Source organism: Pundamilia nyererei, unplaced genomic scaffold (assembly GCF_000239375.1).
Source record: "Pundamilia nyererei isolate P.nyererei 1_Seehausen unplaced genomic scaffold, PunNye1.0 scaffold00031, whole genome shotgun sequence".
Lineage (NCBI taxonomy): Eukaryota > Metazoa > Chordata > Actinopteri > Cichliformes > Cichlidae > Pundamilia > Pundamilia nyererei.
The window spans coordinates 4542148-4568557 of NW_005187432.1; the positions used below are offsets into that span (position 1 = coordinate 4542148).

The following is a 26410-nucleotide window of genomic DNA, read 5'->3' on the forward strand; positions in this document are numbered from 1 at the left end:
TAACGGGGTTGTTTTTGTATTTTTGTTTTAGAATAAGTTCTATTTTAGTACTGTATTATTTATTCAATAAATTCTTCTTTGATCTTATTTTTGTTTTCTGTTTCTAACCAGAGACCACAAAAGGCTAATGAGACATAATGATTTAACAGTTTGTGGTTAGTTCAGATAGAAAGAAGCTAAATTGTGTTCTCAAATACAGAGTTACATTAAGAACAATCATAACTACTCCAGTTCTGAGTAAACACAGGAAAGCACAAAACTGACTGCTTTAATGTTATGTCACTACGTTATGCAAACCTGCAGTTTTATTTAAGGCTGAAATGGTTATTAAATTACAGCTTTGTGGTCTAACTGCTCCAAGATAGGCAGGTAAACAGAAATTAATTCAGAAGGTTTTCCTTTCATTTAAAATTAAGAAATACAACCTTAATTCCAAAAAGTTTGGGTGCTGTGATGAATGTAAACAAAAACAGAATGCAATTTTTTGCACATCTCATAAAGCCATATTGTAGTCATAATAGAAAAAATAAAATACATTAATTGTTTTAAGTGAAAAGATATAATATTTTAAGAAATAAAAAAATAGGATAATTTTCAATTTGATGATTGTCACACATCTCAAAAAAGATGGGCTAGGGCCATGTTTACCACTGTGTGGCATCCGTTCTACTTTAAGCAACAGTCTGTAAATATCTGGGAACTGAGGAGATCAGTTCTTGGACTTTTGGGAGAATGGTGTTCCATTCTTGTCTGATTCTAACTGCAATGAAAGGTCTGGACTGTTGGAGGCCGGTTTGGCACATGGACACCTCTACTGTGAAGTCGTGCTGTTGTAATAGCTACAGTATTTGGTTTAGCATTGTCTTGCTGAAACATGCAAGGCCTTCCCAGAAAAAGATGTTGATGGGAGCATATACCGTAGTTTTCGGGTCATAAGCCGCTACTTTTTTCCCACACTGTGAACACTGCGACTTATACTGACGTGCGGCTAATGCATTTCTTTTTTCATGCGGCCAAAAGCATTTTGCCTGGTAAAAGTAGACCAATCAAAATGACAAGTAGTGTGTATATATACACGGTATATATTTTTTATCAGTTGTTAAGAGACGTTGTAATGTTTGTGCACTGTTCCGTAAAAAAACCATAAGCAACGTAATTTGTGTGTTACGATACGTACGTAGACTTAAAGGTAGCCGTGTTACAGACGCTGTTCGAGGAAAAAAAGCATTTGCAGTATGTATTTTTGTATGTTACCATAACGTTTATGTTACCTTATATTAAACGTTAAAAATCCTCACGTGTAATATTTCTGTGTAAATATCTCATATTACAGGTGAAACGCATACGGCTTAAAATCCGGTGCGGCCTGTACAAGTACAAAATTGATTTTCTTTCTACAATTAGAGCATGCGGCTTTTAATCAGGTGCGCTCTGTAGTTCGGGAATTACGGTATATTGCCCTACAACCTGTAGACCCTGCAACATAAATAGTGCATTTCCAGAGGTGCAGGCTGCCAATTTGCCATTGATGCTAATGGATCCCTATATCATCAGAGATGACAGGCATATAATATTTAATTTTGGCCTTGTCCCAGAATCTTTTGATGCTATCACATACTGTAGATGATGAGATATTCAAAGTATTCACAATTTTACGCTGATGAACATTTTTCTGAAATTGTCATTTAAAATGCAATTTGTAGTGCAGGTCTTTTTTTTTCTTTCATATTTGTGAACCTGTTCTTCCTCTGCTTATCTTTACTTCTGAGAAAATATGCCTCTATGATACCCCTCTCTTTTTATAAACAGTCACATTACTGACCTGTTGCTAGTTAATTAGTAAAATAGTCCTTTGGCTTCTCTCTCTCTCTCTCTCTCTCTCTCTCTGTCTCTTTTAAATCTTTTTTTTTCAGGCTTTTATTGTCCCAGTGCTGTCCTTTTTGGGATATGTTGCTGCCATCCATCAAACTCAAAATAAGCTAGAACTTGTCATTATAAAACAAAATGTCTCAGTTGTGAATAAGAAAAAAAACCCATGGGATCATGAGATTTAAAAGTCACTTCACTGTGATTTTACAGATGTCCAAACATTTTTGTAATTTGTGTTAAATAGGTGCTATATATAATCCTGTATATAGGATTAGTTGTTAGGATTAGTTGATTTTTCCCCATTTTAAAAAATAAAAATGACAAGAATGTTAAGTTACTATGACTTATCAAGTAAAGATTAAAAAAAAAAGTTAATTTGAATATAGTGTTTGGGAATTTTACCAAAATATGATAAGATATACTTAGATGGTATGAAATCCTTGTTAGGAAAGCTAAATTTAAACACGACCTATAACAAAATAATTTAAATAAGTAGAATAGCTCAATAAAATGTTATATGTTTTTTTTAATTAGTTAAAAAAATGCTAACCTATATTTTTGGCTGCTATGGGCTTCCATACTAATACTAATCGTACCGATTGGTCAGTGATGTTTGATGTGCGGGGAGGCGGGACTTAGTTGGCACGAGCTCGGCGGTGGGGGTCGACCGTGGCACGAGCCGCAAATGGGTTGCCATAGCAACAGGACCCTAACGTAACGTCCGTTCATTTAAAAACCCTTCAGGTGCTGCTATCGTCCCGTTAAGGGATCCGGCGTTATTTGCTAACTTAAAGAAATTATCGTTATTCGCATTAAAACGTAGGTGGCTGAGTAAAAACAAGTAAGGGTTTCTTTTATAAAAAGAAGATGGAGTTTGAGACGACTGAGACGGCACCCTCGACATCGAGTCGCCATGAGAAAAGTTTGGGGCTCCTCACTATTAAGTTTGTCAGCCTGCTCCAAGAAGCCAAGGACGGCGTCCTTGATTTGAAAGTGGTCAGTAAAACGGAGACGACGGGTTTTGTGGGTTGTTTTGGGGGGGAGCATTAAGTGGTGTTTTCCACTGACAACATTAATACAACAGATGCGAACAAAGGGCTGTCGGTCATTACGGGTCCAGTCAGGTATACTGATTTTTTTTAACAGGTGGACTAGCAAGCCGCCATTACCCGGACTCCTCCTTTATAGTTCCACTGATACTCAAGTGTTTTTTTTTCCTCAATAAAAAAAATTTTTTTAGAGTATTTGTTGACAGAAAATTAGCTAATCATTGTATTTCATATGCTTTATCAATTTATCGTGTGTTTAATGCTAAATCAGGCCTAATTGAATTGCACTAAAATACACTTAATAAGTTTAATAGCAGACTCCCTTGAAACCTACTTTTAATGAGCGACCGGGGAGATGCCAGAGTGGCACCCTGATCCCCAGTCTTTTTGCATTATGATTAAACATGGCATTATCCTGTGACCCAGTGTCACCAGGTTCATATGTCCATGGGCTATAAGATGAAATAGGAATCATCTCCTTTTAAAAGAGAAGGCTAAGACTTAACTCCTGAAATTAAGGTTTCTGCCTACCTGTCTTTATGCTCCTGAGACCTAGCAGATATCAATTGACTCCCTGTGGGATCCTGCAGTAACATATAACAATGCGGTACCCAAATCAAATTTTTTCCAGTCAGTTTTATATATGTAATTGATTTCATCTATTCAATTTCCCCAATGTCCTTAAGTATTGGGCATCTAGTAAAATTTGTAAATGACTTTTACACTCCAGTGCTCTCCTTGGAGACTTCTGTTTCATGTTAACTGCCTGTGTCAATCTCTGATCTACTTGAAGCTTTAATTACTGCAACTGTTTATTTATTTATTTATTTTTTATCATTGGTAGCATTTTCCCTCTCTTCTTGCCCGCCAAACTTGGGCAATGTTTACACAGCAGGTTACTCAGCCCTTTCCCTCCTCCCTTCGCCTCTGGTATTGTATAACTGGCTTCTGCTGCCAAGGAGTTTGATTTGTTATTTTGTGCAGCTTAATTTGCCAAATTCCCTATTTCTTGGATTCACTGATGAAGCATTTCCTACAGAAACTTCCTGGTATCTATGATGGACCTGCAAGTGTATATCTCAAGATGCTATAAACGAACAGCTGATATGGAAATATGGATGTGATGTTGATATGTCTGTCTGAATTAACAGGCTGCAGACAGCTTGGCAGTGAAGCAGAAGAGGAGGATATATGATATCACCAATGTACTGGAAGGGGTGGGGCTAATTGAGAAGAAAAACAAGAATGTAATCCAGTGGAGGTGTGAGACAAAATGTTTACTATTTCAAAAAGTTATTATTTTAATGTTCCTGTAGATTTAAAAATGCATGCAGAGTTGGTGCTTACATTAATTTAAAGATAAACACTTTAATTGAAGATGAAGCAGATGGAGCAAATGCTGAGAAAACATCCTTATCCTGTACGTTATGTTAAGGGGTGAGAACATAGCCAGCCAAACTGAGGAGGCTTTGGAGCAGGTAAATGTCTTAAAGGCCCAAATTGCTGAGCTGGAAGCCCAAGAGAAAGAGCTGGACAACCAGAAGGCCTGGCTGGAGGAGAACATCAAACACTTGAACCATGATCCCATTGTCAACACATATCCTTTTTATGACTACATTTTTGAAATAAATGTTTTTCTTTAGTTCACTTGGAGACACTGCTTTTGTGCATCTCATGTCATCGCTCTGGCTTTTCTATCATATGTTGGCAGAAGAGAAGTTCTGATTTTCTTTTTCATCTTAAGACTTTGTAAAATAACCAAATCTTAACTCATTTTTTTCATATTAAATGAGTAAAATATCTGTTAGTAGGGCTTGCTTTGTTTTGCAGTGAAATATCACCGGGTGTTTTTTTTTTTTTGTACTATTGTCTGCATGGTTTGTAATTCTAGTTCCCTCGAGGCCCCATTTACTCAGTTCAGAGACAACAAATCCTTCTCTGATCCTTTTAACATTGTTTGCCTATTGATCAGAGAAAACACTATAAAGCAGGGATTATAAATATAATTGCCATTGTCAAGCAGTGAAATGACATCCAGGCTAATCCCGATTTGCACAATGCTCACAGTTCTTGTTTTTCAAGTTTATTGTCTCAATTTCCTTCAAACAGTAATCCGGCTTCTTTAACACTTCTACACATATAAATTTGTGACGCATGAAGACATCTGCAGCGCTTTTAGTGAAGAAACACTTCTAGCTGTTGTGGCTCCTGCTGGGACTCAGCTGGAGGTGCCACTGCCAGAAATGGTAGTATTGCTTTGGTTGTATAGAAATGTACTGTTTTATTTGACTCTGCTTTAATGAGAACAGACGCCAGACACAGCACAGGCTTTATCTAGCAGATTTTATTACAGGTGGATAAAAGCTTGTGAGTGAGCTGCAAGATTCTCGTTACATTTGGCTTTTTATTTTGTACATAATGGCCTATGTGTGCTCTAACATCAATCAGCTAGCCTGTAACTTTATGAGCGTCTAGATATTGCTGTGATGGTAAACAGTAAAACTGTAAAGTTGCACAGAAACTAAACAGTGCAAACCTAAAAACACTGCACATTTATCTGACAGTTTTCTGTGTTTATCACTGCAAGCATCTTATTTCATGCCCTTGTGATCATGTGATCAGTTTTAAATATTCTTAAAAAAAAGATCAACTATATAAGTGCTTTATTAAATGACATACTTAATGACATGCTGCTGTTTTTAAGGGTCAGAGTGGTCAAAAGAAGTACCAGGTGAACCTGCGCAGCCACTCTGCTCCCATTCAGGTCGTGCTTATCAACAGAGATTCAGATTCCAGAGTGCCTGTGGTCTTCTCTGTACCCCCCACTGATGACATCTGTCAGATGCCAACTCCACCCAGCACCCCCGCGAGCCTGCAGAGATTCCCTCTTTCAGTTTCCACTTCCAACACCAACACCACCTCTTGCTGCAGCCAGGAGTCTTTCTGCTCAGACCACCAGATGGTGCTGCCAGAACATGATGATGTGCTGACTCCGTCGGCCACCCCTCCTGACGTGCAGATGGGTAAGGATGGGCTTTAGGGCATGTGAATTTTAATGCTGTTGAAGTTCTTCAACAAAACCACCACAGAGTTTTACTGCCTGCTAAAGAGGCTGCGGTGAACACATGTGTAATAAAAATTTTGCATTTGTAGTCAAGAAAAACTTCTACAACCTGAGTCATTTGTGAAATTTAAAGTGGCCTCAGAAGAAACTTCTGACATAGTGACCAATTCAGAAGAACTAGGTTTACTTTCTGATGTTCAGTTTTCGTTGGAACAGTTTTTACTAATTATATAGTCAACCAATTTGTGGTGCTACATAAGGTTTCAGGTTTTCGGTGTCAGAGTCACACAGGAGTCACACAGGAGCAAATGTGAAAACCACTGCACTAGGGTAATAAATATTACCTTATATTGTTGTAACTTTATTGCAGTTTATTGTTTGATAACATCATTTTGGTTATTTTGTAAATGATTTAATTGCTAGCCATATGTTTAGTGAGAGCTGTTAATTATAGATTAAATTTTCTGCTAAAAAAGAGCATTTAATACATATTTTCATTAGAAGACTTCCTATCCTTTGTTGTAGACTTGGAAGTTACTCATGTTTAGCTAGGAAAAGAAAGTTTTCAGGAAGCCATTATATGTTGTTCTGATGTCGGTCAGTTTATGTTTTGTACACCCCTTTTTTGAGGTCCTATATAAAGACTATCGTTTCTATAGAAAAAAAAAAAAGTATCAAACATCATATATTCTTAAAAGAATGAATGTGTCCTAACACACATGATAGTGTGTTTTCTTTTAAGAAAGACACACTGTCGATGTTAAACAATGAGTGATCTACTATGAGTGATGGGTGCTTTTGCTGTTACATTTGATTTGTAAGCACTGCCCTTCATTTAACTGCTTTTAACAATGGAGTTTGCGTTCCTCTTCTTTCTGTAGTGCCAGATTGTTATGGATGATAACTATAAATCTATAGTTATAAATCCCATACATATGTTGGCTTAAAGAAAGAAACTGATAAAATATTTTAGATATAATGTGAAGGTGGTATAAACTGGCCTCAAGTAACAGTTGCGCATGTTGTTTCTGAACTTCAGTGCCTATTTTAACAGAATAAACTGCATGTGTGGTCCTGATTTTTAACACTTTAATGTATTTAAGCCTCAGGGGGCCCCAGGCCTGTGTACTGGGAGTGCCAGTCACAAGTCTGGATAAATGGGAGGAGGATTGCGTTAGTAAGGGCATCCGGCGTAAAATCTGTGTCAGAATAAAACGTGCAGATGTGTCCTCTGTGGTGACCCCTCAGGAGCAGTCAAAAGTGCTTCCTTCTTCATTTAAGGATTTCACTTCTGGTATTTTTGATGTTCACATAGTCATGTCTGGTCATGGCCAGATGCATTGCAACACTTCTTGGCATATTACTGCAACCGGTACTGTGCAGCCTTTGCTGGCATTTATTCAAAAATAGTTCCTTAACAATACCAGAAATTACCAAAACCACACCATAACTTTCAAGGTGAAGAAAAACTTGCATTATCATTATTTTTAATGGTACATAGAGGTAAATGTAATTCTTGTAATTCACCGTGTAAAATTCTCAATTTGCTATTTACTTTTTAGTATCTGGTTATAAAGGTGTTTGTCAGCAGCACTGGAATGCAAAATGATTGGCCTGTCAGTCTTATAAAAATATCAGAGGATCTCCTGGTTGTTTAACTGTATTGCAGGATGGCTTCAGGGAAATGTTTTGCCTACAGACACAGTCCAGACAGACTCAGCTTCCAGTAAACCACGTACACAACATCAACATGGAAGTCATAGATGTTTTATTGTGAGGTAACGTGGAAACAAGCCTCACTTGACAGGAAGCTGCTTGTCAGTCAGTTGTCTAGTGAGTTCTGAGCCACTGAATGTGGAGCTTGTGTATTAAAATAGCTGCAATTCCAAAACGGTTGATGCAGTACTTTTCTTAAAACCCTTTAAAGAAACCGGAAAGTCTGCACTTTAATCAGACACTGTCCACGGACAACACTGAAATTGATTATGTAAATGTGATTGATTTATTGTTTTAAAAGTATTGCTGTTTATCAGCTGACTTGGAAGTATTAGCTGTTGTAGAGTCTTGACATGCAAGAACAGCAGAAGTTATTAGTTGCTACTTTCTTCTATAATACTATACAGTGCTAATATCTTGAAACAAAAAATAAAACTGCTGTCTGTCACTATGTTCCCTCTCTTAGCAAGCTGACTTTCAGAGTTGCATGAACCAGATCTAGGCCGTAAGAAAAGAATCTAAAGTCTTAGGAAAACTGTAGCGTCAGTATGCACAGTTTGACCCATTTCTTTGCAGATTTACTTCAATCTCTTGTAGCTTGTGAAAAAATGATAAACAAGGAGAGTATGAACAAAATTTTGCACAGAAAACTTGATCTTCAATAACATCAAAGTGCTGTTACTATGGGACAGTTTCATTTTTATTTATCAGATTCTCTGGAATAACATTCTCCACCTAAATGAGTCACAAGATATCAAATTTCTCCCAATCGCAGCTACTTGACAACTTGTTTACACTGCTTAAAGGTTGCCTCACCACCTGCCTAATACTGTGGAAAAATACACTTGTGCAAAACAGCTCTGGCCCCTCTGAGTATGGTCACAGGACCGCTGAAGTTATCCTGTGGTGTCAGTCACCAGGATGCCTGCAGTGGGTCCTGTAGGCGCTCCCTTAATTTGACTTGTTTTTGTACATTTCTGTAATGCTGAGACTGGATTCCATGCAACCTGTGGGCAGCCTGTTAAGGGTTATAACAGTATTTAGGTGGGTGGTGCTTGTAACATCCACGTTGATGCCAGTTTCCCTCCATCAGAATATTGCATTGCGGTGCCATATACTTCACTGGTTTTAATGTGGCTAATCATTGCATATGTTCATGTGGCTTTATTAAAAAAAGACTTCCAGTATATCTGACAGATCGAAAGCTGACAGCTCTAAGTTTTATAGAGGATGAGTCAGAGTTGCACTAAAAGTAGAAGAGTGTCAAAGCGAAACCCAGTCTGACCATCCTTCCAGAAAATAAAAAAATGAGGAATTGCCCCAACAAAATCACAAGACCTTTCACTGAATGATTTTTACTTACTTAACATTTGGAAACACTTGGATTCTGTAAAATGAAAGCTTATGGTATGTTTTGCACAGTGGTGTGTAGATGAAAAGCCAGTGCATAGGGTTGGGTGTGTTTATTTTTTTTGTACATTAAGAATGAGTTAGGTAAAAATAATTCAGATTTAAAGTGGGCCATGTATAGGATTCTTTTCAGGCATGACCTCGTGGACATTAATAAATTAACAGCCTTTTGGCATTAACTTCTTATTTACTGGACAAATGAGAGTGGTGGTAATCATGTTTTTCGAACTCTTACATTAACCCCGGAGAACCCATGGGGTCAGAGCCGACCCCATTGGTTTTCTAGGGAACCCATGGGGTCAAATTTGTTTACTATAACCCTTCTCCAGGGTTATAGTAAACAAGTGCACATTCCAACATTTGTTGTTTTCTGCCTCCAGATAACTTAATCCTTCATTATGAGGTTAAGTGACCTTGTTTCGACTCCTCATTCTGTCTGCAGTCTATCACGGTCGACCAGTGATGGGGTTGGAGCAGCAGGAGATGGACTTGGTGGACCAGGAGTTCCAGTCTGTTCTGGATGTGAGCAGCCTACTGAAGCTCAGTGCCACTGGAGACCACATGAAGGATAACCGAGAGGGTGATGCCCAGGGATATGAATACAATCAGAAGAGTCTTTTTCCTTTTTTTAATGTTTACTTCACATTTGTTTCAGTTCTGATTCAGTTGACGTTCTTAGGTCTAAGCATGCTTTTATTTAATGTTTTTTCTTTCAGTGGGAGGAAAGGAATGAATTGTTTACAGATATGCTACAAATGGTCCAGAACAGTGAACGTTTAACACCACAGTGGAATAGAAACATGTTTTTAATTTTCTTTGTAGGAGCTGTTGACCTGATTGAGGAACTCATGTCCACTGATGGTAAGCATCACAGCACCTGTTTTAACTACATTCAGTATCTACGCTTAAATATATATTGCTGCTCACCCCTCCACAGCAGTGCATTGCTTGGCTTCCATTCATCGCCCCAATTTTCTGTAATGCTGTCTAATTGGGGGCACACTTACCCCTAACTACTGGAGGTAGTCTACCTACATATAGACCTCCATAAAGTCCTATTTCAGATAAACTGAGACCCCTAACTCTGTTATAAAGCTCTCTGGTTTTACCTTTCAGACCTTAGGCATCACTAATGTGTCCATTTTAACGACTGGAGGTCAAAGAGAAGACATTCAAATGATTAACAGATGATCCTGAGTTAACGCTAACATCCTGATGCTTAGCAGGTTTATTATTTGACATATTTAACATCTTAATTTGGCATATTAACATTTCCCAAAAAGTTGCTTCTGTTCTCCTGGGAGTAGTGTTTTCAGTGGGAGAAACATTTCATCAGTCATCCAAGTCATCCACTTCTACAGTCTAAAGAAGAAATGCTGCTCTGACAGCACAACTCTTTGGGCTTAAACTCAAAAATAAAAGTGTAAAATTACCGAAAAAGTTCTGGTAGCTCATTGTTCAAAACATTTTTGTTAATTAAGAAAAGGGAAATTTCTATAGTAGACTACGAAAAAAACAGGAATGTTAAACATGAATATAAAATGTTATTTAATTGTTTATCTATTAAAGGAGCTGTAAAACTTATGAAAATACAGATGAAAGTGTAAATGTTTGCCCTCCTTCACATTTTCCAAAGCAGTGCAGCGGGCTGGATTAATGTCTTTGTCAGGCCAATTCTGAACTCTGGGCCTTGCCTTTCACATCCTGATCTAGGTCCTAAATCATCAACAGCTGGAATGTGTGTTCAGTGTGGGTGCCATCTTTTCATTTTTCCACTGATTCCTTTCTCCAAATTCAGGTATAGACTACAGCTTCAACCTGGATGACAACGAGGGAGTGTGTGACCTGTTTGATGTGCAGATCCTGAATTACTGATGTCTGACAGTGACTCTGATGCACACTCTTACAATCTTGAGAAGCACTTTCTGCCTCTTAAAAACTGTAAAGATTTGTCCTATTTGTTAAAATTTCACAGATGATACTTTGATATACCACTGTCATCTTACAAAAACAAAAAACAAAGACTTCACTGACGTGCACCTCACAGCTAAACATATCCAGACTCTGTCCAGCAAAAACAAGTGCCTGATTTAATGAACCATAAGGTATTTATAAAGCCATGAGCCACGAGGTCTCAAGTAAACAGAAAAATCCTTCACATTCCTGCTGCACTTTTGTGTCTCTGTATTTTTCCACATCCAGCGGAAAGCTTGAGTTGTTGATAACTGTTTTCCTTTGCACAGCTTATCCACTTTTGGGGCTGTAACAGTGTTGTAGATAAGTTGAACTTTGCAATAACATTTCAGTATTTGCTTCTTTGATGATCCAGTTCAGGAGATGTAAGCTTTGTCTTCATGCAGTACGTCTTCATCTATTCAATTTCCCAGTTAAATTTCAACCACCGTTTTGTATTTATTGAATTAATGGTTTGGCTACATTTTGTTTACCTTGTTTTTGTGAAAATGTCAGAAAGTTTTCTTTTCTAAATTATTGTGATACTGCCATTTTAGGCCTCAGTTTATCCTATTATTAGTTAAATAATTGAATATTTTTACTTATTTAATTAAAAAAGAAGTAGTTCAGGTTTGAAACTGAAGTTAGTTGACTGCCTTAATCATAATTTAATTTAATTTGTTGCACTTTTGTTCTAAATATAGTACAAATGCAGAGTTGTTGTTTTTTTTTTTGTATACTTCATTTTTTATTGTAAGATATATTGTTTATGTTCTCAATAAATTGGTTTAATGAGCACAGTTGTATTTGCAAAGGAAATGCATGTAAGGAAAATGAACAAAAATCACTCGAATGCAAATTTTGAGTCTGAAACAAATAATTGTTTCCAAAATTGTCTTGAATCACACAGAAGGTATGCATTATACAACAATTCAAATTGGAGCCCCCCCCCCCCCCCCCCCTTTTTTTTTTTTTTTTGGCTCAATGAAGTGTTTTGCTCTTTTAACAGATGGATAACATTTCTCAGATGCTTTCCACATTGTGTGACCTGCAGTATACACCAATACTTGAGTTCCACCAGCTGGGATGCAGGGAAAAAAAAATACTAAAGAATAATAAATAAACCTCACATCTAATGAATAGAAAATGAATGACACAAGTAAACATTCGATTGTATACATTTTGTCAAATTGGAGCATTTAAAAAGAAGGAAAAAAGAAAAACAAGTTGCAACAGACATCAAAAACATTTGAACTATGCAGTATCCTGTTTATATCTGTCAGGGTTAATGATGCCGATGCTGGACGGTAAGGGTAACAATTAATATCTGAATGTGTCCAGCCCTCCCTCTGTCTGCAGCTACACATTTTCTAAGGAATTTCAGCTCAGTGGTAAACCCATATGTAGTGATAAAGTACGATTACAAACTTTTCGTCATTGCCTCATAAAAAAGTGTTTTTTACCCCGCTGTGCAGCCTCTGCTCTCAGTGCAGAGGAGCGAATCTGTGTGTGGAAAAATGTGTGTTTCAGATGTTCCTAGGAATTCAGGAAACAACAAATGCGGCGTTCCCACATCAAACCAAAGTCCCAGTGGATGTAGATATATCACACGATTCTGAAACACCAGCAGCGCACTACAGCAATTCTGTTGATGGTTAATGTTTGTTGGGGTTTTTTTGTTTTTGTTTTTTTAAGAGTTTTCAGGATACATCCCGAGCTGAGAAAAACAGATATTTGGCAAACATACAGAGGTTGAAAGTCTTTGCTCACCCTTTCATAGGTGCACGATCTGGTTTACAGGCTGTGCAGATTATTACATGAAATGGGTCTGGAGTTTTTATTCATGGTTGATTGTAATTAAACAAAGCACTTTTTCAACAAAGCTGAAGTTCCAGCAGGTCTGGTTTTTCTTTCCTTTGTGGGTGTTTTTAGTGTGTAATGCAGAGAGAGTTTAGTAATAAATCTTAACTGTGTGGGCAGAGTGCAAGTTTCTGGTGAAATTTCAGAGAAGCACAAGTTAACTTGAAGATCTGGATTAAAAGGATAGTTAGGTCCATAAGTATTTGGAGAATATTTTTATGTAATTTTACCTCTGTTCACCACCTCAGCAGATTTTTAAATCAAATGATAAAACGTGATTAATGTACTGACTTTATAGCTACACATACTCCCATTTTCAGAGGTTTAGATGTAACTGGACAGTTGAGAAGCAGAATAATGGAAAACTAAACAAATATCTGCATTTGGTTCAAAGTGTTGAGCTTGTATTTGGTAACTGTCTACTGAACTCCTTATATTACGTCCTGCAAGATATTAAAAAAGGGTGAGGTAGGACATTAGGTTGAAAAAACAAACAAACAAACAAACCTGTCAAAGAGAGCATAAATCTCTAACTCTGCAATCTAGTATGTTCTTTAAAAGAAGGCCAGCTCAAAAACAAGACCTGAAAGACCACAGAAAGCAACTAAAGTGGAATATTGCAGAATTATTTCCTTGGTTTAAAAAAACAACCAAGAACACTGGGGAGGTGGTAGACATATTATTGGCAAAGTCTACTCTCCAGATACACCCTCATGATAAATGATCAACACAGTGTGTTTCACAAGGTGCAAACCGCTGGTTACATTCAGCAACATGAAAGACAGATTAGACTTTCCCTTTTTTTTTGACAAATGAAACCAAGATGGACTTTTATCAGACTGATACGACAAGAAACATATGGAGGAAGAGAGAAATGACTCGTGATATGAATCAAACCACATCATCTGTCAAACATAGTGGAGGCAGTGTTATGGCATTGGCATGGCTGCCAGTGCAACCGGGTCACTAGTGTTTGATGTGCCTGCTTATAGAAGTAGCTGGATGAATTATGAAGTGTACAGGCCTGTAGTCTCTGCTCAGATAGCATTTTACAGTGCACACGGAAAAAACCCAAAACATCCTGGAAAATCAACCCAAGAGTTTCTCGGGGCAGAGAGCTGGGATATTCTTAACTTGCCACTTGGTCACCTGACTTCAACTTAGAAAAGCATGCTTTTTGAATCCAAAAAAACAAGCAGCAGCTGAAGTAGCTGTAGTAAGAGCCAAGTGGAGCATCTCAAGAAATGAAATGCAGCAGTTGGTGATGTCCGTGGACTTGGATTTTCATCCAGCTATTAAAAAGAATCCTTATATCTAAAATTTATTTTAAATATAAAATCAAAAAATTTCCAGATTTTGAAAACGGAGCACTGTGTATAAGAATGTCCGTAATTCTTGAAAAGTTAATGCAATACTTGAATTAGTTCTCAGTGAACCCACTGTGGTGGATGTCATTGTCACTAATGGATACTACTGTAAATAAATACCTCTACTCCTGCAAAGAGTAACTACAAACTGTCTCAGCAGCTCTTTTCATAAAATATATGTGGCTGAAATGATTTTTTTTCCTCTTCAACAGAGGGCAAAAGTAATATATATTGGAGCTCTTTGAAACCAGCACATAAACTGTTCGCTTTGGCAGAAAAAGACTGTTTTTAGGAACAGACTGTTAAAACTAGTGGAATTTTTGAACAGTTTAATGATTTGCAAGCATTTTGCTACTGCTGCTACACCCTACATCAACAAAAGCTTTATATGCTCTCCTGCTGGACCTTGTGTGCATATATAGACACATAGACCTCACTGACATTTTAGTCATGTCTCATATTGAGAATGAGTTTGTCTCTTGGGATGCAGTGTGGGAGTTGAATGACATTTCCATCCCCTCCTCCACATTAGTTTCTGTTGTTTTGCTTCCCCTCTTCCTTCGCTTCGCTTCAAACTTCTTGGCCACTCTCATCATGTGCATCTTGAAGGAAGACCCCACAAAGGCATAGAGGATCGGGTTCAGACAGCAGTGAGTGAGAGCCAGGCTTTCTGTCACCTGAGCCGCCTGATCAAGCACCTTACTCGCCCCGCAGTGGGTCACTAAACTGTAGACTGTATCCATTGCCCGATACACCTTAACCACGTTGTAAGGCAGCTGAGTCATCACAAACACCCCTACGACAATGAGAAGGACACGCAGAGCTTTCCACTTCTTCCCTCTGCTCTCATCAGGGAGGCCCCGGAGTGCACAGCCCACCCGCCAGTAGCAGGTCACCATGACCAGCAGAGGAAGTAGGAATCCCAACAACACCTCGACCACCTCTAGGACAGCTTTACCTCCTCGAGCCATAGATGAAGGATAGATGGTTAGACAGATATTTCTATCAGATGCCTGCCTCACTTCTGAGAGTATTAAATCAGGAAGACCAAGGAGGAAAGCTGTCACCCAAACAGCTAAACACACCTTCCAACAGCATTTCCTGGTGAACGCCCTCTGTAGCCATCGTCTTTGGTCTCTATCCTGTGCTCTGACCAGCGATAAATAACGATCCAAGCTGATGCACGCCAGCAGCAACATGCAGCAGGTGAAATTCACTGTGTAGCAGGCGGACACGATTTTACAAACAACCTCCCCTAGCTCCCAGCCCCTTGCAGCATCAGCAGCCCAGAAAGGGAGCGTGAGGAGCAGGAGCAAGTCGGCCACAGCCAGGTGGGTCAAGAAGGCATCTGTCATGGTCTTCAGGCGTTTGTGGTAGGCGTAGACAGCCACGACTAAAACGTTTCCAGCCAGTCCCACCACCAGACACACGGTGTACATGATGGGCAGGAAGAGGGCTGCGAAAGATCGGATGTCCCCTTTCTCGCATACGGCAGGATAGTCATCATAGGTGAAGTTGTAGGTGGTGTTTTCATAGTCGTAGTCTTCCTCTGAGAATTCCATGTTGATGATATAAAACTGTCAAGGGAAATACAGACGTAAACATTCACAAAAATATACATCCCCAGAGTGATACAAACAACAAACACTTGCAGGATTTATATACGAGGCAGATTTAAATCCAGTTCTTGAGATATGACTTAACTGCAGTAATTCAGGGCAGTCATTTAGAATTTCCTTGATTATCCTCTTAGAAAAAAACCCAGAAACCCTGAAACCTTAGAGATGAACCAAATGAAACTTTATTTATGCTGTAAGAGCACTGTACGTTTCATTCTCTTTCAAGCTTTTCTTTTTTCCTGTCCTCCAGTCTCTCTTGATCATTCGTAGTAAAAGCTATGACTGCATGTGTAATGGTGCATTCTCAACAAAACCAAAGAAGAGGGCATAGTACATTTGTGCAAGTTTAAATATTGCAACATTGCTGAAAAACAGCCTAAGCATGAACCAGCTGGGGTTCTCCTGACACCACTGACAAATCAGAAATGGAGGATGCAGAGATGACGATTGGAGTGGTCTGGTTAAACTTTGCTTTTAGATAAAACACAGAGAAAATGAACTCAGTTTGGAGAAAGGTAGGCTACATTGTAACGGCTGAAAGTATGTTGCTGTAACGTGATTGGTTGCCGTGCTCCTCCTCTTTTTAGATGTTGGGGACCAATATCTGAGGGGAAAAGTTGGTTTGCTTTTTGTATGAACACACCATATTATTATTGTAATAATATGGTTAAGTACAGGCTGACCCACTCTCATCGAAACAATAGATATGAGTACAGTGAAATTAATCTGCAAAATGAATAATGATTGATTATGATCAAAAAGAAGAAAATGTCACAGGAACCCCAAATTCCAAAACCCAAGTTACAGCATGGTTAATATGTCATATGATGTGCTTCGTATTTTTAAGGTAAGGATGTCAGTAACGCTAGCACAAATTCCCAAAGCCATACAGCTTTGGGGTTCATGATCACCTTATTGGTTAAAAGAAGAGAGGGCTTTTGTTGTAAAAATACTGAAAAAAGCAAAAAGCATTTCACCGTGTCTTTAAACATTCTGCTTGAGCAACAGTGTGCACATTACTTGGCAGGGGGGACTATCTTAAATCAAGAAGGAACACAAATTAGAAACTGACAAAAATAAATCAAAATTTAGCGCCACGATTCCTGTAAAGCTGCAGGCAACTATAGATCTGATGTCTGGATTTTATGTTCCCATTACAATAAAACAGTAAAATACAACACTGCTAAGCTGTAAGCAGAACTGGAGCCACATTAGGAAACATTTAGAAACTTCACGTTCCCTGGGTTTAAGAAAATACATGTAAAGAAGAAATACTGCAATCTGGAAACAGTTGTGTGATTGTGTGTTAATTATTCTGTCGTGATGCTAACGGTGGTAACATCTGGACACCATACCCTGACTTGAACTCTTCCTCCCTTTTTGTACCTTCACTTTGATAAATAAAACAAGTTCATTTAGCCTCTGTGCAGACTGATAAGTCCAAAGTGCACTAGTTTCTACCAGTGCATGTTATCAAATTTCCCTGGAGATCCTCTTGCAAAGATTACAGCACATTAATCTCCTCTCCATTGACTTTCATAGGGGAATATTATTGTTGTTGCCACTACATTCATTTGACAACTACATTTATAATTATCTTCAAAGTGTTCCCCTTTTTTAGACATTGATTTCGAGGTTTTTAGAGTCAAGTTCAGAGCACGAGATGCCCACATTTTTTCACTTCTACACACAAATAAATGATCAACAAATAAAGTGCAATGGCACGGGAAATATTTAGAGAACCATGTCAAACATTTGCACAGACTGACCCAATCAAGGTTGTTTGTAATATGTTTTTTCCCCTTGTAAAATAAACTGTAGACACAACACTACTGGCAGTATCTTCATTACTTTTGCCTGGTTATATGGGTTTATCATGTGGAATGTTTTTCAGTTAACTGTTGGGCATTATTAAAAGGCCATTGGTTGTTTTCTGCACAGCAACCATATTCAGAAAAGCATCCTTTCTGTATGTAGTGTCATAGTCATGGACACGTACATTAAACATGGCCAAAGTTCTTCATCCTAGACTATTGTCCCAACACCCAACACAGCATTCAGACCATGACTCCCACGGGTGAGGATGATCATTAGAAAGGTGGTGGATCAGCCCAAAACTACACAGGAAGAGTTGTTAATGATCTGAAGGCATTTGTGACCACAGTCACTAAAATGCCATCCGTAACAAACTATACATTAATAGATAGAAATCTTGCAGTTCCTGCAACGTCCCCCTGCTCAAGAACAGACATGTACAGGCAAGTGAACATTTAAATGATTCAGAGAAGGCTTGGGAGAAAGTGCTGTGATCAGATGAAACCAAAATCAAGCATGGAGCATGGAGGTGGAAAAATATCCTGAGACTGTTTTTATGCAAAGGGTACAGGACAAAATCTTGGACAAGTACCTTCTTCCCTCAGCAAAAACACTGAAGATGGTTCGTGGATGGTTCTTCCAGCATGACAATGACCCAAAACATACCGCCAAGGAAACAAAGGAGCACAATATGGTCATGAACCATAAATCCCACTTAATGGTCACTATAGCTTACCCTATATATCTTACCCTATCTCTACCATCCTGTCACACCAATCTCCTGCATGTCCACCTTCACTACATCCATGAATCTTCTCTGTGGTCTTTCGCTTCGTCTTCTGCGCCAAAAGTATTTGCTCGTCTGCCTTCACACCCACATGAACTTGGGTGAGATCCCATTTTTAATCTAAAGGGTTAATGTGATATCAGCCCACCCAATCTATAACGGCTTTAACTCTCCAGGGAAGGCTTTAGACAAGGTTTAGGAGTGCGTGTATGGGAATTTTCAACCATTCTTCCAGAAATACATTTCTCTAATTCATCCCAAAGGTGTTCTGTCAGGTTGAGGTCAGGACTCTGTGCAGGCCATTTAAGTTCTTCCACACCAAATCTGCCCAACCATGTCTTTATAGACCTTGCTTTATGCACTGGTGAGATTCCAGTCATGCTGGAACAGGAAGGGACCATCCCCCAACTTTTCCCACAAAGTCAGAAGAATGAAACTGTCCTTTCACTGGAATCACAGGCCTCTGATAAAGTCCTGAAAAAACAACCCCCACCCCCTCCACTAAACTTTACACTTGCACAGTGCAGTCAGGCAAGTAACGTTCAAACCATTTCAGTGTTGCCTCTATAACTTCATCTCAAAACTATTCAACATAAGCTGTCCCTCTGATATTTTCATTTGTAAAAAATAAATAAACAAAATGAAATAAAGCATTATTGAGAAAGACAGATACGATTTAGAGAACTACTCTGGCCAAGAGACACATCAGACATGACATCAGAGCAGTGGAAATTTTTACTCTGGCCCGATTAGTCTTAGTTTAGATCTAACTGTTTCAAGACACAAAGTTGGTTGGATGTTTGTGGATCCTGCTGTGTAGCACTGAGAAGGAACTGTGATGGTTTGAGAGGATCTTTGTGTGACAAGGTTGATTTATTGTAATTTATTCAGAATTCAAAGGAACACCTAAGTCAACAGCTTGGAACGACAAACAATCATCATCTGTTTGGAGTTTATAGTGAACATTATCTCTCCACCACAGCTGGTTATTGCTGTGGTCCACCCTCCTTGAATGTGGTTCTGCCCCAGGTTTCCTCCTCTAGAAATTGTTCTTTTTCAATGCCACCGTTGCTAACTTGAAATGAAGTTGAATCACTTGTCCTTTAACAGGACAGTGAGCCAACCACCATAACAGATGACCTGGCCTCCTTACTCCCCCAGCGTAGACCCAACAGAGATGGCTTGGGATGAGCTGGATTGTAAAGTGAAGGAAAAGCAACACGTGTTCAGCATATGTGAGAATGGCTTCAGGATAAACATCTTGAGGCAAAATTACCAAAACTAATTAAAGTAAAACTCTTATCAAAGCGTAATGTTAAGGAATGATTTATTATTTGGTGATTATATATTATATTCTGCTATTCCCTATATCTTAACATATTCTACTGTTAAATAGTCTGGTCTGTTTTTGTTGATGTTACGGTACTGGAGCAACTGTAACCCACATAATTTCCCCAGGAATTAATGAAGTATGCTGATTCTGATTCTGATTAAAGACATATGTTGGTTTACAATGAATCCATATGTGTTATTTACACAACCCCAGTCGGTCCAAGCTCACGACCATCCATAATGAGAGCCTGATTCTTGATTGAAGGTTTCTTCAAGATGTCTTGCTATGGAAAGGGACTTTTTTACACCCAGCCAACAAAGTGCTGCTCAAGGAGGAAATTGATGATCTTCTTTTTGTGCAATAATGTTCCTGTTTAATGTTTACTGAGTGCTCATTAGTTTTACTCTGCACTGTAGAAAACAGTATTAAAGGAAAAAATAATAACTGAGTTGATAAGTTCAAAAATTTCAGTCGTACTATGGTAAAATATAGTCATTTACATGTGAAAGTCCTACACTTAAATAAATGAGAAAAAGGCCATACTCTCACTAATACATGTTTATCTTCGTACAAGCTTGTAAGATACCTTATCATTTCTTTTTAGTGGATCTGGTGTATTTAAAGTATAAATGATAAAGTGAAAGTACCTCATATTACATGCTGTGCTTGAATAAATATCTGCATGTCACTCCACATTGATTCATCAAAACAATCTAAGAACCAGTTACGATAAATCACATTTCTAATATTACTTTAAATTGTACTTGCTGCTGATTATTTTACATTCATTTGCATGTAAAGCTATTTAAATCTTTATTTTACTGAAAACTTTACTGGAATGCATGACTCAAGTAAATATCTAACTTCTTATTCAATAACTGCTTTGTTATAATGTTTCTGACTTCTTAATACCTACATTACGAAAAACTGACAAACAAACAGACTTAAATCACTCAGTAATATAAAATATTACAAAAATAAATGAATGGTGACTGCATAGCACAGGTGGAAAAAACGAACTCACAACAAACCTGTCTCTCGTGTTCACCGTAAATCTAAGCAGCCAATCAGCTTTTAAAACGAAGCTTGCATGAATACAATAGAAACATGAATATGTCTCATAGATACATAAAGGTGTTTGATATTTACTCACTGTGTCTTATTAACGATCGGTCCCGTGTGCACAGCGAGCTCGCTCCAAGCTGCTGACCGGCTTCAGACTGCTCTAAGGAGGTACGTTTGATTTGACACCAGCGCAGCGCGTGTGGGCGGGAAGTAAAAAAAACCCAACAAAAAAACAAATCAGTATGTGAGTTTGATCGATTCAGATTTTTTATTTTAAAGTTTTTGTTTATCTGAAAGGGTAAGCATGTAACACCACTGCATTTATTTTATTTACCTAAACTATTTTTTTGCAATGCATGTGCAGGAGTGGATTATTGTAAGGGACAGAAACTGCCATTGTGAAGTTTCCATTTGTTTCTCCACTGCAAATTGAATAAAACTCTGTATTCATAAATACTAAAATAAAGACTCAAGCTTTGGATTTAACAGAAAGCACATGTGGAGATTTTCAGGGTGCTCAGCGGGCATACCTCGCTCCAGTATTTAAAACAGATGTATGTAGGCCCCACAGTAAAAACAAGAAAGAAGCAAAGGATTTACTCAGGGAATCTGGTTGTGCCATCTGGTACTTTGTTTTCGGGTTTCTCTTCACGTAAATGAAAAACTCCAGCAGAAGCCAGTGGAGAAAATGCACAAAATTCTGCATAAATCAAGGAACTGAACCCTTCTCTTGCTCAAATGCTCCCACTGATGTCCCACCAGTGCTTGGAAGAAACCTATGCACATGCCTGGAGATGACACATGCGGACACACTTGTTACTCTGCATTTGAATACTAAGCCACATCCATAACTCCAAACCTTACACTAAACTTACCCGAACACAGTTTTAACACCTTAAAAACCAACTTGCTTTGCAGCAGTTCTCAAAAAGCACAAATTGTTCTAAGCATTTGGTTTAAAGCTGAAACTCATTTTCCAGCCGGATGAGTTTAATAGTAGGTTTCCCCCATATTTTGTCAGATTTAATTCAAATTTAATGTTTGTGAGCTTGCATCAAATATACTCTGCCAGCCGGAGTCTTTGATTATATTTGGGCTGTCTCTGTGTGAAGGGAGCACCCGCTGGTTTCAAATGCATTCACATTTGCAGAAAAAATAAAGGGGACAGGATTTCAAAACAAGTTTTATGTTGCTGCAAAGTTTAACAATGTGATGAAAAACCCTTTTACGTAATGCATGTGATATAAAACAAAGAAAAAGTATTTCTGTTTCCATTTCTATCGTTTTCTGACGTTCCAACAATAATATATCACTGAAGGAGTTGTTAAAGGATTTGTCTGTCATCGAGTCAGGAACTGTTCTTACCACTGGGAGGAAATCTGTCCAGTTTCAAGTCCAGCTGAATCTTGTATCCGTGCAATTCAATTGCACTTCTGAGAAGGATGACTCAGACAGAGAGAAGTCAAGTGACAGGAGACAGAAACCAAGTCACACTAAACCATTTGTTTGTGGTGTTTATTGAGGAATTGTTTCTGTGTCTGAACATGACAGAACATGTTTAGACTGAGTCAGAGTAGACACTCTAAGAACATTTGGACAGGGAGAGTTCAAAGAAGGAGGAAGTAGACCAGTGCCACTGAGAGATGTACTGTATTTCACTGTACGCCCACGCCCACGGCGATAACAGCCTGCAGAGTGAAGAGTGAAGATTTGTTTTTCATCTATCCACATTTGGCAGAAGAACAGAGTTTTTTCTCTTCTGTTCAGCGTTCCCACTGAGGCCAGTTGGAGCTGTTTGATCAACAGGAAACCAACAGACACTCAGTTCGCTCTGATTTTATGAATGAAATTGTTTTGCATTTGTTATTTCTCTGAGTGAGCTGCTCTGTCAGTGATTATCGCAGAAAAATGACATTGTCTTTTTAATTATTACAAAGCGGCCTGCATGGGGCAAAAATTACATCACTACATCCCGCCACACCACAAAGTTGCCCTGCTAAGTTGCAAAACAGAAGATTCAGCATGAAGATACACCCTCAAAGCACAAGGAATAAAGCAGCTTTCTCAGTTTATAGTTTATTATAGTTTTGTATTTTCTGTTTATTTTTTATTTTTATTTCATTTTGACATTTTTCTTTCAATCCAGTTTGGTTTCAGCTAGTTTCCAGAATTTACTTGTTTCACTTTTGTTTGAATATGTTTAATTTTTATTAGTTTCAGTGTATTATTGTATTTAGGTCATATGCCAGAGGCAGGATTTAGGAAAGTCAGTGCAGGAATTTCGATAAAAACACAGAGCTTCTTCAAAGCAGTTCAGTCACCGTCTGGTAGACGTCCAAATTCTCAATAAACATGTCCATTAAGGCCACATCAGGCAAGTTGTTGTAACACATTTGATTGGCGTAACAAATACTAAAACTAAGGAGATTTCCTCATGTGTTTTTATTTGGTTTTAGGTTGTTTTAAGCTAGTTTTTATTTGTTCAATATTTTATTAATTTTTTCTTTTTTTGCATCTTTAGTTAAATGAACTTTTTTCACATATAGTTTTAGTATTTCATTATTTAACCTTGGTTATTCAATAATCTTGGTGCTGGAGTTTCTAATAACAGTGAATTGGCAGCATATCCTTCAGGCCCTGTGACCTGGCTCTACCACATGCTCTAGAAACTCGGTGGTGATGTAGGATCTCTCTCTGTGTGTGTGTGTGTGTGTGTGTGTGTGTGTGTGTGTGTGTGTGTGTAGTACATTCGACAAATAACTAGTTTTTTGTGCTTTAACTCTGGATGACTTTATTTGAAACTGAAATTCATGAAACAATAACAGTTACAGACAGAAGTCTGAAAACTTACTCTTTATTTCATCAAAACCAGTAAAATGAACAAGGCCACATTAAAAACTTGTGAACATAAACATCAAATTATAATTGTATCAGATACATTCATTTATGTAGTGCCTTAATAACCTTTTTATATTACACACATATTTCTTTTATACCACTGGTCTGAGAAATATTGTGATTTTTATAGTTATAGTGTCGGTCTTCATTTCTGTTTTTCTTTTTATTTCATCATCTTCAGAAGAAACAAAGCAGGAGACTCACTGAGAAGGAGTGGAGGAATAAATACATCAGTTTGAACAATGTTAATCCATCAACCAGATAAAATAGCAACTGGAGTCATTTAATGTGTTAGTAATCGTTCCCATTGTCTTCACTTTTCATGTACTTACGCGCTAGACGTGATCACTCCTTCACTTCATTCCTTTACTGTATCAGAATTGGAGCCAGACTCCCTCTACGAGTTTTGGGTCTGTTAGGAACAAAACAAAAAATAAAAAATAAAAAATGAACCAGTCCTGCTGTGTTGATCTTCATACCAAAAATGCCACACATTTCTTCATTGTTGCTGCTGCTCAGCAGAAACTTGGACCTGATTCTTGATTTTTTTTTTATTGCACTGTGTGGTTACCTGTAGGGTTGTGGCTTTATGTCTGATCCCTGCTGTGGTTTCTGTAATAAAAAGAGAAAAGGTTTTAGGGGGAGCTGCTAGTTTCACACACCATGCAGAAGTAAAATGAATGAGTTTTCTTTTAAACAACAGAAAGAGTAAACTGCTGATATGCTGCAAATTGTTTTGAGATGTAAATACTGAAATTATTATGATTATTCCTTAATTTATTTTACTTGTTAAACAGAAATTTGCCTTACTGAGTGGTGTCGTCGACATCCTGCTTGTGTCACGCGGCATTTTTTCAGATATTTAACATTTGGGCTTTTCACCTTCGTGTTGTGTACAGAAGTTATCTCCTCTGTCTGGGAAAAAAGTATTCAATATTTAGACACCACATCTTCTTATTTCATTTCATTTTGATAGTTTCTATAATAATTAATGAAAATCTAGACACTGGTTTTGTAAAGTTGTCCTCCTTACCGGTGTCGGCTGTTCAGCTGTCATCTCAGATGAGGCCGTGATGAGCAGGATCGCCTGCAGACACAAAAGGACCAGCAATGTGTTTTTGTTCATGACGAGTGGCTGAAGAGTTTGATAAAGATGTGAAACACACACACACATAGGCCTTTATATACTCTTCGCCAACAAATAACTTCCATCTGAAGAGGGAAAAAAATAGGGTGTGTGAGTAGATAAAATGTAGCTTGTCCAAAAACGTGCAGCATACATGAAAGCTGTTTGAAGGGGGTTGTTTAACTTATCTTGATTTAATTTGATCACGTCATTTACTCTGTGTTTATTTACCTGATCTCTTGGTTTCCTTCCTGCAGTCCCTCCTTGGGTATTTCACAACAGTTAAAAAAAAATGTGTCACTGAACTCAGCAAAGACCAGAAATGAAACACTTAATCTTCATTATAAAAAAAGAATGAATAAACACAGGACTGTCAGAGTTTCACTTTCTATTGAAGACCTTTTTCCACAAGCAACATTCGAGAAGGAAGATTTTAAATTTCAGTCTCGTGAGGTGTTTTCTTAAGGATAACCTGGATATTTGCTTCTATATGTTCTAAACTATATGTTTTAAACAGTAGAGTTAATAATTTGGTAGCTGTTAACCACTGTGGCCTTAGTCGCATAACAAAGTGTTGCTAACATGCATAAAACCACAACATGCCCTTCACTGTAAGGGAAGTGGTGTGAGTTTAAAGCGGATTTTATCTCTGTTTTATGGTAACAAGTGATATGTTGAGATGGGGAATCTTCAGGGAAATAGTATAACGTAAACCCCAGTAGAAAATGAACATTCTTAGATGTTGTTTCGTTTATGAGTGGGTGGATGTGGGTTCATTATTGTGAAATGTGCACTTACTAAATGTTTTCGTTCCAACAGCCGACACACACTGTTGTGTCTGTTTGCCACATTACAGCTACAAGAGAAGTGCGTGTTTGTCCTGTAATTCCCCGTAAAGAAAAGGAAAACCTGCTGTTATTTAATACATGTGGACTTTTCTTTTACAACAGGGGTGTCAAACTTATTGCGGGGAGGCCAGAATCGGCCAAGCAAAGACTCCGATTACAAATACAGTTACTCCAATTTCCATTGCAACTGAGCATTACCTCAATGTGCTTGCGGTAGTCATGGTAATGCGTCCAAAAGACTGTGACATCATTTGTATGCCACACACACTCAACACAAAAAAACAGAGGACGTCGAGGTGATGGTATACCTGCTGCTCGGCCTGTTGCCCTCGTCACTGAGTGGCCGATTGGTGGCGTGCAGTCTGTGGATGTCACATTTTAAGATTGACTCAACTCTTAGAACCCAGGCCAGAAAAAAAAAATCTTGTACCGTGTATTTCCATCTAATGGAAAACCCTAAAAAGTCGAGTCCAGTCGCCTTCTTTCCAAGCTCGTTAGACTAGGAATAAAAGCATTATTTCAAGTGATATATTTACTGAATAGAATAATGAATGCTCTTCACGCTTTCCAGCTGTCAGTGTGATTATGACTCAGACTTGTAGCGGTTGATGTGAGTTTGACCTTTTTATGT

General features: G+C 38.1%; 2 protein-coding genes and 1 long non-coding RNA gene across 4 annotated transcripts; 1 reads left to right on the top strand and 2 right to left on the bottom strand.

The window, feature by feature from the left end:
• Positions 1 to 2483: 2483 nt before the first annotated feature.
• e2f5 (E2F transcription factor 5) lies at positions 2484 to 11679 on the top strand. Of its 2 annotated transcripts, none has more exons than XM_005729151.2 (8): positions 2484 to 2865; positions 4070 to 4179; positions 4354 to 4515; positions 5056 to 5164; positions 5623 to 5941; positions 9551 to 9688; positions 9931 to 9969; positions 10907 to 11679. In XM_005729151.2, the coding sequence occupies exons 1-8, from the start codon at positions 2737 to 2739 to the stop codon at positions 10981 to 10983; spliced, it is 1083 nt and encodes a 360-aa protein (XP_005729208.1). In that variant the 5' UTR covers positions 2484 to 2736; the 3' UTR covers positions 10984 to 11679. The 2 variants fall into 2 exon arrangements, with proteins under 2 accessions (XP_005729208.1, XP_005729209.1); XM_005729152.2 differs by having other exon boundaries at positions 5629 to 5941.
• Positions 11680 to 12033: 354 nt separating this feature from the next.
• Positions 12034 to 21060, bottom strand: ackr4a (atypical chemokine receptor 4a). The gene is made up of 2 exons (XM_005729153.1): positions 20996 to 21060; positions 12034 to 15865 (listed from the first exon to the last, which is right to left on the bottom strand). The coding sequence occupies exon 2, from the start codon at positions 15848 to 15850 to the stop codon at positions 14744 to 14746; it is 1107 nt and encodes a 368-aa protein (XP_005729210.1). The 5' UTR covers positions 15851 to 15865; positions 20996 to 21060; the 3' UTR covers positions 12034 to 14743.
• A 2685-nt stretch (positions 21061 to 23745) lies between these two features.
• Positions 23746 to 25061, bottom strand: LOC102210998 (uncharacterized). Its single transcript, XR_311631.1, has 5 exons — positions 24839 to 25061; positions 24616 to 24720; positions 24377 to 24417; positions 24138 to 24217; positions 23746 to 24008 (listed from the first exon to the last, which is right to left on the bottom strand). It is a non-coding gene; the product is annotated as an uncharacterized LOC102210998 (long non-coding RNA).
• Positions 25062 to 26410: the final 1349 nt, after the last annotated feature.

What these genes read in the sequence shown, in the direction of transcription:
- e2f5 (XM_005729151.2), top strand. Translation starts at nt 2,737, where the DNA reads ATGGAGTTTGAGACGACTGAGACGGCACCCTCGACATCGAGTCGCCAT. An exon ending in AGGTGCCACTGCCAGAAATG is followed by an intron (nt 5,165 to 5,622) that starts GTAGTATTGCTT and finishes GCTGTTTTTAAG; the next exon opens with GGTCAGAGTGGTCAAAAGAA. An exon ending in GGAACTCATGTCCACTGATG is followed by an intron (nt 9,970 to 10,906) that starts GTAAGCATCACA and finishes CTCCAAATTCAG; the next exon opens with GTATAGACTACAGCTTCAAC.
- ackr4a (XM_005729153.1), bottom strand. Translation starts at nt 15,850, where the DNA reads ATGGAATTCTCAGAGGAAGACTACGACTATGAAAACACCACCTACAAC.